The sequence below is a fragment of the Archocentrus centrarchus genome, chromosome 9 (assembly GCF_007364275.1).
Source record: "Archocentrus centrarchus isolate MPI-CPG fArcCen1 chromosome 9, fArcCen1, whole genome shotgun sequence".
NCBI classification, from domain to species: Eukaryota; Metazoa; Chordata; class Actinopteri; order Cichliformes; family Cichlidae; genus Archocentrus; species Archocentrus centrarchus.
In genome coordinates, this window is record NC_044354.1 from 9482458 (window position 1) to 9495382 (window position 12925).

The 12925-nt window shown below is 43.3% G+C and overlaps 1 protein-coding gene across 1 annotated transcript in view; it reads left to right on the top strand.

Moving 5' to 3' along the window:
- The first annotated feature begins 6594 nt into the window (after nucleotides 1-6594).
- ptch1 (patched 1) overlaps nucleotides 6595-12925 on the top strand; it is a 48890-nt gene continuing 42559 nt past the window's right edge. Inside the window, 2 exon segments of the mRNA XM_030737498.1 lie at nucleotides 6595-7167; nucleotides 8523-8715. Coding sequence (XP_030593358.1) covers nucleotides 6997-7167; nucleotides 8523-8715 — 364 coding nt within the window. The 5' untranslated portion in view covers nucleotides 6595-6996.

The window sequence follows — 12925 nt, forward strand, 5'->3', positions numbered from 1 at the left end:
AGAGGGTGGCATCACTGTGGGTCCCTGAGCAAGCCCACCACCCCAGGTTGCTCCCCGGGCGCCCTTTGGCTGCCCCCTGCTCCATGCTGTGCTGTGTGTACTACATACTCCGTGTGTGATGGGTTAAATGCAGAGAATGAATTTCACTGCATGTAAATGTATGTGACAAATAAAGCTCTTTCTTCTTCTTCTACATTTTAGTCAGAAGAGGCCAGCTCTGAAGTGAACTGTCCTTAAAGACTAAAAAGGAAGGGGTAGTGACGCACACACACACACACACACACACACACAAAAAACAAAACAAACAAAAAAAAAATGGGCAGAAAGGAAGTAAACCAGGGAAACCTCACAGACAAACTGGCAAACACAGGACTTTATACACAGAGCACTAGTTAGAGAACAAGACACAGGTGACAGCCCAGTTTACACAGAGGACACAATTACAGCAGGGTCCTGTGCTACAAAGTGAGTTCAACACATCCAGGGTATCTTTCCGTGATCTGGATTCACTTACCCTGATACTGGCAAACAGAATAAGCAGTCACACATAGCTGGTTATCACCTTGCTAAGTTAACCAGGGTTTCCCCTGCACATTCAAATCAAAGGGGCAGCACTCTTTCCTGTTTCTTTTTTCTATTTTTCTCTCTATTTTTTTTTCTTCTTCCTCTTTCCCTTTCTCTTTTCTTTCTCTTCTCTTTTCTTTTTCCTAAGCCTGTCATTTCTGGGCACAATTGTCACATAGCATGTTAAAAATAATTCAAATAAAATAAAGGGTCACACAGTAACAAGAGGAGCCTATAGAGAACCTATAGAGCTCATCTTGAAACAGCAAATATGTTTGGTACAACAACGCATTCAGATCACAGTTCTGTTTGCAAGATCTGCAGACATGACAGGCTTTTAAAAAAAAAAAAAAATCAAAGGGGCAACATTTGACCAATCACAATATACATAAGTGCACTGATTGCACTGATTTTACAAACTAAGATAAAACTATAATTTTAGAAAAATATGAAAAGGTCAAACATGTTGGAACAGCTCTTCCTCAGCCTCCTCAGACCCCAGGAGAAACACGCCGAGGAGTGTCTGCAGTTTGCATACCAGGCAGGTGTCGGTGTGGAGAACGCCATCCTCTACCTGCTGCACCGAGCACACACTCATCTAGAGAAGAGAAGTGACATGGTGAGGATCCTCTTTGTGGATTTCTCAAGTGCCTTCATCACCATCCAGCCCCTTATGCTTCAGGATAAACTGGACAGGATGAGAGTGGACCCCTGCCTGGTCACCTGGATCTCCAACTACCTCACAGGTAAACAAGTAAAGAATAAAAGTAAAAACATAATTCAAATGTAGGCTAAATTTTACATAAGTCAGATATAGCTGCACTGGTTTACAGTCATAGATATGGTTGAGATAAAACTCTGACCTTAGCCTTTGTTTTCTCATTCAAGTTTTGGCTAGCCAGAATATTTGTATAAAACTTCTATTATTGTCTTATTGTTCACCCTGTTGGCTGTCCTTTAAGCAAAGTTTCCATGTTTCCACAGCAAACCACCCAACTTGGTTAGAAATGTTGGGCAAAACCCAGAAAACAACATATGATTAACATGGGCTCAGCTGTGTGTGCACAAGGGCACACAAGCAAACAAGAAGTCATGCTACGGGTACTTACAGATTTTGCACAGCCCATTTTTTATCATCAGTGCAATGCAGCTAAAGTTAAGTTAGATGTATAAACAGTGCTTTTGTCCAAGAAACCTTCAGTCCCAGACAGCCATATTTTTTTTTTTTTTTCCTTCAATTTTTGTAGATGGAATGAAGGACAGAGTAAAGGGTATTCTTACTTAACTGTGATTGTGAGAACATTTGTTTTCAATAAACAGATGCACTTTGGTTGCATTCTGGGTTTTTTTTTTGTTTTTTTTCTGTTTATGCCCCTTTTGGTCTTTCTTTAAATGCACTTTAATGTGAGTGACTTGCAGTGTGAATGGCTTGCGGTTCACTATGCACCACTCCTCCACCTACTGTAGTCTTATAATGATTGGAAAACACAGCTTCATAAATACTCAACTAAAGTAGAGTACAACTTTCTACATTTATGAGACTTTTTTTTTTAACTGTGTGGCTGGAAAATGATTTGACTCGAAATCCAGTGGTTAGACTGTTAAAATAAGTGTAAAGTTGATAATTACACCAGGTAGTGGAGACAATATTGATTAGAAATCTCTGCATATCCTTGAACCAAGCATAACAATGGTTCTGGCTGAAAAGACACTTGTTTTGACTCAGGGATAGCAATGTGTTGGCACAGTTCTGCTTGGAACTGTAATCCACCTGCAGATATAAATAAACGCATGCACTAAACAAGGTTTTTCAGCTTTTTCCCATGGCCACTAGCCAGCAACGAGCCTCTGAGGGGTGTGAGGGGCCCTGCCAGGGGTCACAAAGGTGATTGGCTGGTGAAGTCATTACGGGATTAATGCCCAATTCCTCAAGCACCTAAATGAATACTTCATCTCTTTTCCTCATTAAGATATCCATGTGGCTGTGGAAGAGCACTAGATAAAAATTAATAATCCCAGAAAGGTAAACATTAACTCTCAGAATCCTCAAAACTACTAAGGAGTCTGATTCTATCTCTTTCTGTGTGTGTGTGTGTGTGTGTGTGTGTGTGTGTGTGGTGTGTGTGTGTGTGTGTGTGTGTGTGTGTGTGTGGTGTGTGTGTGTGTGTGTGAGAGAACCACACCTTGTGTTTCAGGGGCAGGCCCTTCCTCTGCTTCCCACCATTCAGTTCTGCACACCTGGAATTAATGAACTCACCTGTCGTAATCGTCTGATTTGCTGCTTACTATTTAAGGTGGAGGAAGACCTTCACTTGATGCCTGATTGTTACGCTAGAAACAGTTTGTGAAGTTGGCTCCTTCACACATTTGCATGCTTTTGTTCTGTGTCTTTGCCTCACCTGTTTGTTCACCTGTGCACAGGAATCCAGGATTGTTTCTGAGTGAGTGACAGAAAGAGAGTTTCCCTGTGGCGAGATTAACCTGTGGACCTGTCTGTATTGGAGCCTTGGAACTGCTAACTTGAATTCTTTTAACTGTCAAACCTTGCCTTTGCCTAGTTGTAAATAAACATGTTGCCTTGTATTCAGAGTCTGCATTGAGTCCAGTCAGCACCTTGAAAAACGATGACTGCATTTTCTGATTGTACGTTTCTTGCCTAGTTGACCTCTAATGCTTTCTGGCTGGTTTTGATCTTGGCAGCCGCCTTGCACTACACTAAATGGTGAGATCATTGGGTCATAATGTACACCTTTACATCACAACACCATTGAAATTCAGCAAAACAAGAATTTCAGAGAGCCTTAAAAGGGTACTTAAGACCAACATTTTTAGAATTTTAGAGTATTGGACTCTAAGTAGTCAAGCTGACAAATCTGAAACTGTCTTGGACCCAGGGTTTTAAGTTTTTGGGATGTCTGTTTTCTTTAGCTTTGTGCCTCTGATTATGGTTTTGGTTTTGTATTTTCTTGTTGCTACATTTCCTGTTTTTTTTTTTTTTTTTTATTCTCAGATTTTAAGTTCTCATCTACTTCTGTTCTTGGTTTCAGTCTGTTTGGGCTATTCCTTGAATCCCTGTTATTCCAGCCTCCCTGGTGTTTCCGTGTCTGGCTGAGTCTTTGTCTGTCTGTTTTGGCCAAGTTAATCATGTCTCCTCGTTCCCTTGTGACTCTCTTCCTGTTTTATTTTGCCGATCGTTCGTCTTTGTCTCTTGTGTCTAGTTTAACTTCCTTCCAGGTCATTGTGTTATCCCCAGCTGGGTTCCCACCTGTTTCACATCTTCTCGTTATCCCGTGTTTGTATTTGTCTCTGTCTCCCTTTGTCGTGTGCTCCCTCATGGTTGTGTGTTTCCTTGTTCCATGTTTGCTGGAGATTTCTGGTTTCTGGATAATTTGCTCCTGTTCAGCTGCTCTGTGTATTGTTGTGAAAGAGCTCAGTATTAAAGCTGCTTTAAGTTTATATCAGTCTGAGTCCTGCATTTGGGTCCACATCCTGCCTGCCACACAGCTGACCTTGACATAAACCTAAACTGTTTCCTTCACTTGCAAATTGGAATTAGCTGGATTAATTCCTCCCTTCCTAAAGTTGACAATTAGTCTATCTGATCCATGTTATAGCAGTTAATAAATAAATAAAGGATATATGTTCATGTTTGGTCAAGGCTGTTTAAGTGTTTGTGCATATGTATATCATTAGTTCACACAGATGCTTGCAATAATAATCTCCCCAGAGCATTTTTACAGGCATATCTTTACAACTTTTAACTACGGTATTCAAAGGTGGGGGGTGGGGCATTTTCCACAATGACCCGAGGCACTTTGATGGAGTCCTGCAGCGTTACTGTCATGACAACAACCTGAACCTGCCTAACACAGATATTGTGCAGCAGTTATGGCTCCTGCTTCCTCCTATTCCACTGGGACCGGCCTGGTTCTGCTCAGGAGCATTAGGGGGCATCGCAGCCTAACTTTGTTTCCCCTTGGATGCTTTTCCTCACTCAAATATCGCACCTGGGATGTTTGATGGCAGTTAAATTATACATATTCAAGGTGGGTGTTCTCTGCCACACCCAACCACCCTACTAACTCCAAAGAAGAATTTTAATGTTGATGGTATCGTCAGATCAAAAATAAGCCTTTATAAGTCATGTTATTTTCAGCAAAAGAGGATGATATCAATCCTGAGGGTGGTTTAGACTGGTAACCAAATGTAAAATGATTTGCTCCGAGGGTGACACAATGTCTTTCTTTGATAGAAACATGAATCAGTCCGTTTTCAGGTGCTAACATTGTAAATGGTCTGGTACTTACGAAGCACTTTTCTACTCTGAGCATCCAAAGCACTTTTTACTACAACCCTTATTCACCCAATCATTCACACATTCATACCTCAGTGCTTTGTCTAACATTTGCACACACACACAGACACACACACACGCAGATGCATCATCTGTAGATTATGTTGCCCAAAGATAGTTTTATGTGCAGACTGGAGTAGCTGGAGAATCGATCCACCGACCTTCAGATTTGTCTACCTCCTGAGTTTGTGAATTGGATATGTGACTATTTCTGTTTTCCTTATTACACATCATCTACAACAGCTTATGCCTCTGTGTGGACATGGTTGATTGATCCATGTGCGTGCTCCTTATGTGCACACGTGCACATGTATGTGTCTGTTTCTAAATCAATGCATGCACTTATTTGTTATGAGAGTACAACTGTGTAAGCACAGGTGTGTGTTCACTCACAAACAATAACTGTTTTAAAAAGTAAACTATGTAACTCTGCGCTCTCTTTCTTCAAATCCCATATCCTGAAACACGGGAAGCTGCTGCGTGCATGATTGGCACAGTTTACAATTTTGGGCTAATCACGTGACAATCAAAGGGTCCTGCCTATGGAGCTGAGGAGACCACCAACGTGGCCAAAAAGGAACAGTCGTGTAATTGTGAGTGAACCTTTTCAGAGCATGATGACTGCGACTAAGACTCATCCGGATGCGATGCAGTTTTTCCGCTTTCTTTCTTTCTCCTAACAACAGTTAATCATTTCTTTTTCTTTTCTTTTTTTTAATCTTTATTATAAATGACGCGTTTCGCTCTCCGCGGGGGCGGAAATCACGGATTTGATCTGAGTCTGAGTCTGAAGGCTGCAGCACCGATAAATGCTACCTGCTTCGGCCAGCAGGTGTTAGGTGCTTGAGGACGTGCCGTGAGATTATAACGACATCCGCAATGTGCGTGTTTACTACGCTGCTGGATTTAAATGTGCAGCTAGGTCTTGTGCAACTCTGTGAAACATGATTTCATTATTTTTGAACGAAAGCTGCATAAACCCACTTCTGTGACATTGCAGTATTGGATCAATAGAATAAAGTGAAGAAAATGCATTTGCGTATGTAATGGCCCGTAAATCACAAATATACTGGCACTTTATAAAGGTCACATTTTCCCAGTTAGCAGTCTTATCAAGGGGTTATTGTTTTACAGAGAAGTGTGGTCTTGAGGCTTTGTTGCATCTGGAGATGGACAAAACACTATTACCAGAAGATGAGACTAAAGATCGAAGCGACACTACAGCTTGCAAGTCCGATAACATCTCCCCTTGAACCAGTTAGAGGCTCAACTGTCACCAGAGGTGGTGAGGGGGGGGATAAAAAACTTAAGTTATAACATGCCTAGAGCCCCCCTTCCGTTTCACAAACTGGGTACACTGGCTTTGACTTCGGGTCCTCTCAGGGAAACGCTTCATTATTATAACGGAGATGTACGTGAAAACCTGAATGCACCAAATGGGTTCGGCTCTCGGCGAGCCTCCCCTGAAGTTGGAGATGCTCACATGAGGTCTGTCTGCCTGGGTGGTCTCTCTACTTTAGTGAGCTGTTGCTAAGCAGCTAATAATAGTCGTGTTTGCTGAGTAATTTCTGCCCTTCTGGAACCAATCAGATGCAAGAAAGTCCTGCAATCTGACAGCCCCAGAGGCGGGATCTCGAGTATTTTTTTCTCTTCTCACCCCTCCTCTTTCTCTGCCTCCAAATGGAGAGAGGTCTTTTTCTCCTCTTCTATTGAATCTCAGAGTTGGCCGTGACGCGCGGCCCAGGGGAAGACCACATAGATGTCACCAGAATGCTACGACTATCGAGGTTTCATACCCGACAACTTGTGTATGGAAATCACTTTGCGCACCTCGCTTTTTGAAAGAAACTTACTTTTTTAAGAGACACGGTGAATGCGGTGAAAGCGGTGGAGACCTCCGGATCACGAAATGTTGGGATGGAAGGCGCAGACTTTGACTCGCCGTCTCCAACAGGAGTATGAAGTCCTACTTCACGGGTGTGAGATCTCCGAGAGTGAAACTCTGTTACCTTGGGATATCGCTACACGCTTTCGGGGAAACACTATAAAGTGGGAAACCATATCGCTGTCCCCGCAACATGGCCTCGGCTGGTAATGCGCCCTCCGAGCAGGAAAACAGAGACCCCGATCGGCCGAGGATAACGCGGAGGAACAGGGGGGACTATACCCGCAACACACCGCTGGATTTGGAGTATTTGCAGCGGCCGAGTTACTGCGATGCGGGCTTTGCTCTGGAGCAAATTTCAGAGGTGCTTATTTCTCATCTTGAACGGGAAAGAGGTTTATGATGCTGGTTTCATTGTATTCGTCGAAAAAAGTGGCCAAACTGTCCAGTCGCTGCTAGGTAACGGGACGGGCTGGGCAAGGGGTACACCGCGGTAAGGCAAGGTTGCAGAAAGCCCAAAGTAGTTTTGTTTGATTTCATGCGACTCTTCCTGTGCAGCCGGCTTATGATGAAGGACGTGCAGCAAGTTGTAAGTTCCCGTTTCCCAATACAAACACTCGATTGTTTCCAGTGCATCCCAACCTATAGTGGCCCCACACCAGGCAAAAACACGCAGCGTTTACTCGCAGGCAGCAGTGCAGTTGACTTTTTCATAACATCCAGCCTGTCTTTTACGCGAAGCTCCTAAAGCGTTAAAGAGTTTGTGTGACACTGACTAAACTTGGGGTGACTCGTGTAAAGAGGAAAAAAGGTCCATGTGGCTGCCCTCTTCCGTTCACAAATATTGTGATCCCCCCAGTGAGAGCTCCTCCACTCCCCGTGCAGGCCGGAACACACGAGTCGCCGGACGGGGAGAGCGCGTGTGAGTGTGTGGTGGTGGCATTTGTGGTTTTACCACATGCGCCGATTCAGGGTATTTAATATCACCGGGCGATGTGTGCGTGCAGGTTACTTCAGCAGCAATTATACTGTCCCCAAAATGTAATAGTTTATGTCAAGCGAGGAGCTTTCAATACATTAGGTATTTTTTTAGTCTGTTTTTAGAAATTATAGTCTCCTACTAATAGTAATAGTATGCTTCCAATGGCCATTTTTCATAAAAAATATCTCAAGGAGTGGAATGATATGAGAAGTTCACCTTTTGTATAGTTGTAGTTTCACAGTTATGTCCTATTTATCTCTGTCTACTTTTGGTCCAGCTGCACTTATTTTGGAGTAGGCGTTTTTTTTTTGTATCACCATATTCATAATTCATCATTGTAGCAGTAAAATGACTGAGAACGGTGGCACCTTTTCATTGCATGTGTCATGCTAAGGCTGCTGATCTGACAGTACCTGTACCTCTAACTCTGGAGAGTCTTCAGGATTGTCCAGGCACTCCCCAGCTGGGGCCCAGCACATGTGTAGATTTCACTTAATAAAGAAGAAGAAAGAGCTTTATTTGTCAAAGGTTATGGAAGATCACGGCTCTCATTGTCCTAACAGGGGCTTGTAGTTTAAATATGTAAAGATTCTTTAAAATGAACACCAGTTCTTGTAGTTTATTTGAAAGTGTAACATTAAAAACTTCTCCTTAATCCTACAGCCTCACCTGAGCAGGTAAGTGTGGTGCTTTATCTGTTAACTGACATTAACAGTGGGACTCTTGTCTTATCATAGGGGAAGGCAACTGGGAGGAAGGCACCTCTGTGGCTGAGAGCGAAGTTCCAGAGACTTTTATTTAGGCTGGGCTGTTACATTCAAAAGAACTGCGGAAAGTTTTTGGTTGTTGGCCTCATGATTTTTGGAGCTTTTGCTGTGGGCTTACGGGCAGCTAATTTGGAAACGGATGTGGAGAAACTCTGGGTGGAAGGTAAGAAGCTCTTGATTTATTTTGTTTTTGACAAGCTGTACAATTCATCTGGCGTTTGAGTGCAGCCTGCTGGGAATTTTCATCTTCTCAGTGCTTTTGAAACAGTTTGACTTAATATTGCATGTTTACAAGGATTTTGCACAGTTTAGTTTGGAGGAGGAAGGTTTGTTGGTGCTACTAAATGAAATTGGGGGGGTTGGGGTGGGGGGGGGGCTTGTTTATGTTTAGGTGCTGGCAAGCACCCAAGCGAAACTTGAAAATACTTGCTTCTTTCCCAGTATACTTAACTTCTAAAACCATTCTAGATGCACACATAAGATGTGCAGGAGCTGAGTATAACTGTGCTCATAAAAAGTTGTAATTAAGTTCATAAGGGGCTTTTGGGGTAGAGGAAATTTTTGTGAAAGCCGCCATTTTGTGAGAGTGTGTGTGTGTGTGTGTGTGTGAGTGTGTGTCTGCCTGCCCCAGCAGTTGACTGTGTGTGGTCCCGTTTTGGACAGCTCTCAACTTTCCAAAAAGATTTGTCTCCGGCTGCAGGGAAAAAGCGGAGCGAGGGCAGGAACTCATGTCTGTGGGGTGGATGGAACACTTGTTCTTTTTTTCATTTTTAAATTCAGAAACATCTTATGAAGAATAAAATATATAAACAGAAGAAAGAAACTGTGCATATGGGTGGTGCTTTTTTTTTGGGAGGGGGGAGTAAGGGGAAGGGGCTGAGCTTTTTCCTTTCCTTTGATCCGCATTCCTGTGCTTATGGGTAGAGTCGGCTGTAGGAGTCATGAATGGAGGGGTAGATTTGTTGAGAAATTGCAGTGGAACACTATTTGCTTATAAAAAGAATGCTTTTTGGTTTTTAAGCATGTGCTTGTGTGGTTGCCTTTCAACTTCTTAAACTGTGTCTCAAGTTAAAAAAAAAAAAACTAAAAAAAAACAGTTCATGAGATCAAGCACTGATTCCTGTACAGATCAAGCACCACACCTCCTGCCCGGGGTTGGCTGGTCTCCCCTTGCGTGCAGCTGCCAGGGGTCTGACAGACGGCGTGTTCTTCTAATCTGCGACGCAGGCGCAGTTAGCCACAGTTTGGGCAGAGGGGAGCCTCTTTGGGACAGGACTCCTGATTGTACTTGAGAGGATCGCACTGTTTTCACACCCTTTCACATGTCTGACCACGGTCGTGTATACTTCAGTGAGGGCACTGAATGTTATTACACACTTGACGGTGCATCCTTTGCTCTTACACATAAGTGCTGAAATTAATGTGCAATAAATGTATAATTTCTAGTAATTTATTTAAAAAAAATCAAACATTTGCAATTAGCCTCTATTTTCTGTGGACGTTTAACAAAAATTTCTAAAAATATTAAGAGCATCACTTTGGGTTGTTGTAACTTATCAACTTTACTCTTTCATTTCACACTGTTGCCCTTCTCAAAGAACTAGTTTTAGCTCAATTTTGGCATTTAAAGTATGCACAAACAGACAGAAGTAAGTTGTTTTGGGTTTGTGATGCATTGCAGCTGCTTGCTGTAAATTGAAGCTGCTCTGCTTCAAGAAGCAGCAAACTGCAGATTTATTACAATCTTCATTCTATTGGAGTTAAAATTACTAAAAGAAACCCCTACAATTTCAGAGTTATTGAGTAGAAAAAAAAATTGCCTTTTTGCAGCTTCTCAGATGTGAGAATCTGTAGATATTTCTCAGTTTCCTCTTATTATACACACATTTTTGTCTTTGTTAGACAAAATATATCTGTTTGGCTCGGGTAACTTGTGATTTGTCAGCATTTTTAGATGTTTCATCTGAGTCTATTGTAAGTTGAGCTGATGCGTCACTCTGCTGGTGTTGCATCAAATTCAGAATGTTCAAACTCAGATTGACTGTGTGCTTTTGTTTTGTTCCACCATTAAATTTTGGCATTGACAGAACTGAACCTGAACTTGGCTGACACACAAGTAGTGTAGTGACCTCTGGTAGACATCTACCAAATGGTCTCAAACTGGCTCACACGAGACACGGAGATCTGCTCGTACACAGACACTGACTACAAGACAGGGCTGCCATGGTTTCTACGTCCCGATGCATGAGGGGTTCCAGATGCTGGTAGGGAGAGATCTGTTTGTTTAGATTAGACTGCACAGCTGAGGGATAGATTAGTTCTGCCTGGACCATGGAACGCTGTGCTGGGCCGTGCTGGGGACTGGCCCATCTTCCGAGAGGAAAGAGGAGAGGACAGAGCGGCTGGTTATGTTTCATTTGGAACTGCCCCTCCGCAGGCGACCCATGGACGACCCCACGTGGAAGCTGTGTGGCCTGTGGATGCGCGCACACGTACAGTACAACCCAGCTTGTATCAGATATCTCAACTCCTCTAGTGTTGACTGGAGCAGCGTTTACGTTTGCGATCTCATGTCGTGTCGGTCGTCACCTGCTTTCTGATAGTGCCAGAGCAGCTGAGGTCTCCAGCAGACCACTGTTAAGTGTGTGCTGCAGTTAGCTTGTGCGTCCCGTGCCACGGCTTTTGCAGGGATTGTCTCTTTTCACACAGTGCTCACTCAGCACTGTTTATAATACTCTGACACAGGAAGTTCTGTTTATTAGACAAAGTGACAGAGACCAGTTGGGAGTGAGATGCATGTCTGCACAAAGAGGCAAATGTGTCAGACATCTGAGGATGCATGGAAGCTTGCACTTAACAATCAGGGCAAGATAGGAAGAGTTTGAGTCCTGTTTTTCCAACTTAGAAAACATAAAAGTGACTGTGGCATCTATTTAGGGCAGATTGTATCCACACTATGGACAAACTCTGTGTTTATATCCACTCACAGGAAATGATTAGTTCAAACAGGAAGCTGTAGTATTGTAGTGTACTGTCTCGATCTCCACACACACACAATTGTGGCTTGAAGCTCTCCGTGTGCGTTCCTCTGTGTTGGAAAACATGCTCACTGGCTTGTGTTCAACTTTTGATGCATCCTCAGTTGAATCTTGACAAACATCTAGATGATCTTGCAGTGATTAACAATAAGCCACATTCAGGGCGCAGAGATGTAGACGAGAGGAATGAGACTCCTTTATGTTTCCTCCTGGCTGCAAATGGAAAATGGAGCCATCACTTCGTTATTCTAGGTAAGGCAAGCACTGGCTAAATTGTAAAGAAAATAGGAACACTGCCTGCCTCTAATTAAAACAGTATCACATAAACATTGGCCTTCCTGTAGGACAGCCCCTCAGTCTTTTGCTCTGTTTCTGTGCACAGAGAGAACGACTGGAGATTATGGGGCTTTGCTGATGGGGAAGAGAAGACACAGGGAGGGGATGGTTTGGAAATAAGGCTTTTGAAGCTTGAGCTCTGGGCAAGGGTTGAAGTTGACAGTAGGGGTGAAGCAGATGACATAGAGCTGTAGTGTAATCTTGGCTGCATTTTATTTAGTCTATAGATACAGCCCGGACTGGAGTGAGGACGGGCCCTGTAACATGCAGAGGATGTATTTTGTTTTCATCGCACCTCGAGTTTGGAGTGAGCTCCACACAGATGAGTGAGTATCCCAGTCACTCTGAGTCCAGAATTCTGAATCTGTCCACTCCTGTTGTCAAGCTGTGTGAACCAAAGAGGGGGTGATGAAAAATAAGGAAGGACTAATAACAGGCGGAAACGAAGGCTTCATATTAACTGGTAACCGCTACGTAAACAGCATGTTTTTAGTTTAATAGTTTGTTTTAACTTAGCTCTGCTCCAATCTTAAAACCATGTTGACATGGCTACACATCAGTGTTGACCTAGAAATACATTACATCCAGTCAGACACTTTGTTTTTTAATGACTGGTTAAGGAAAATTGAATCCTTTTCCCCTATGGAAACTGATTATAGAGAGTGTAGTAACCTGACAGTTCTGTCTGATATCAAATGTATGGCAATTATATGAATGATTCAAGTTTAAAAGAGCTTGCAGTCTCCAGATTTATGGCCGGGTCTGGGCACAGGGCAGTGGATTGTAGTCTCAAGGCTACAGACTGAGGGGAGGGCTTTGGTGCCGGAGTGCTTTCTTGGGGGGCATAAGTGCAGAGGCCGGGGGCCACAGGGGTAGACCCCTGGGACCCTGAGGTCATCTTGTAGAGGCCCCACTATTTAAAACCTCACCTGATACTCACCCTGTGGCCTGGGTGCAGAGTGAAGACTCACAGCAGAAGTGAAGGGGGGGGGGGGGGGG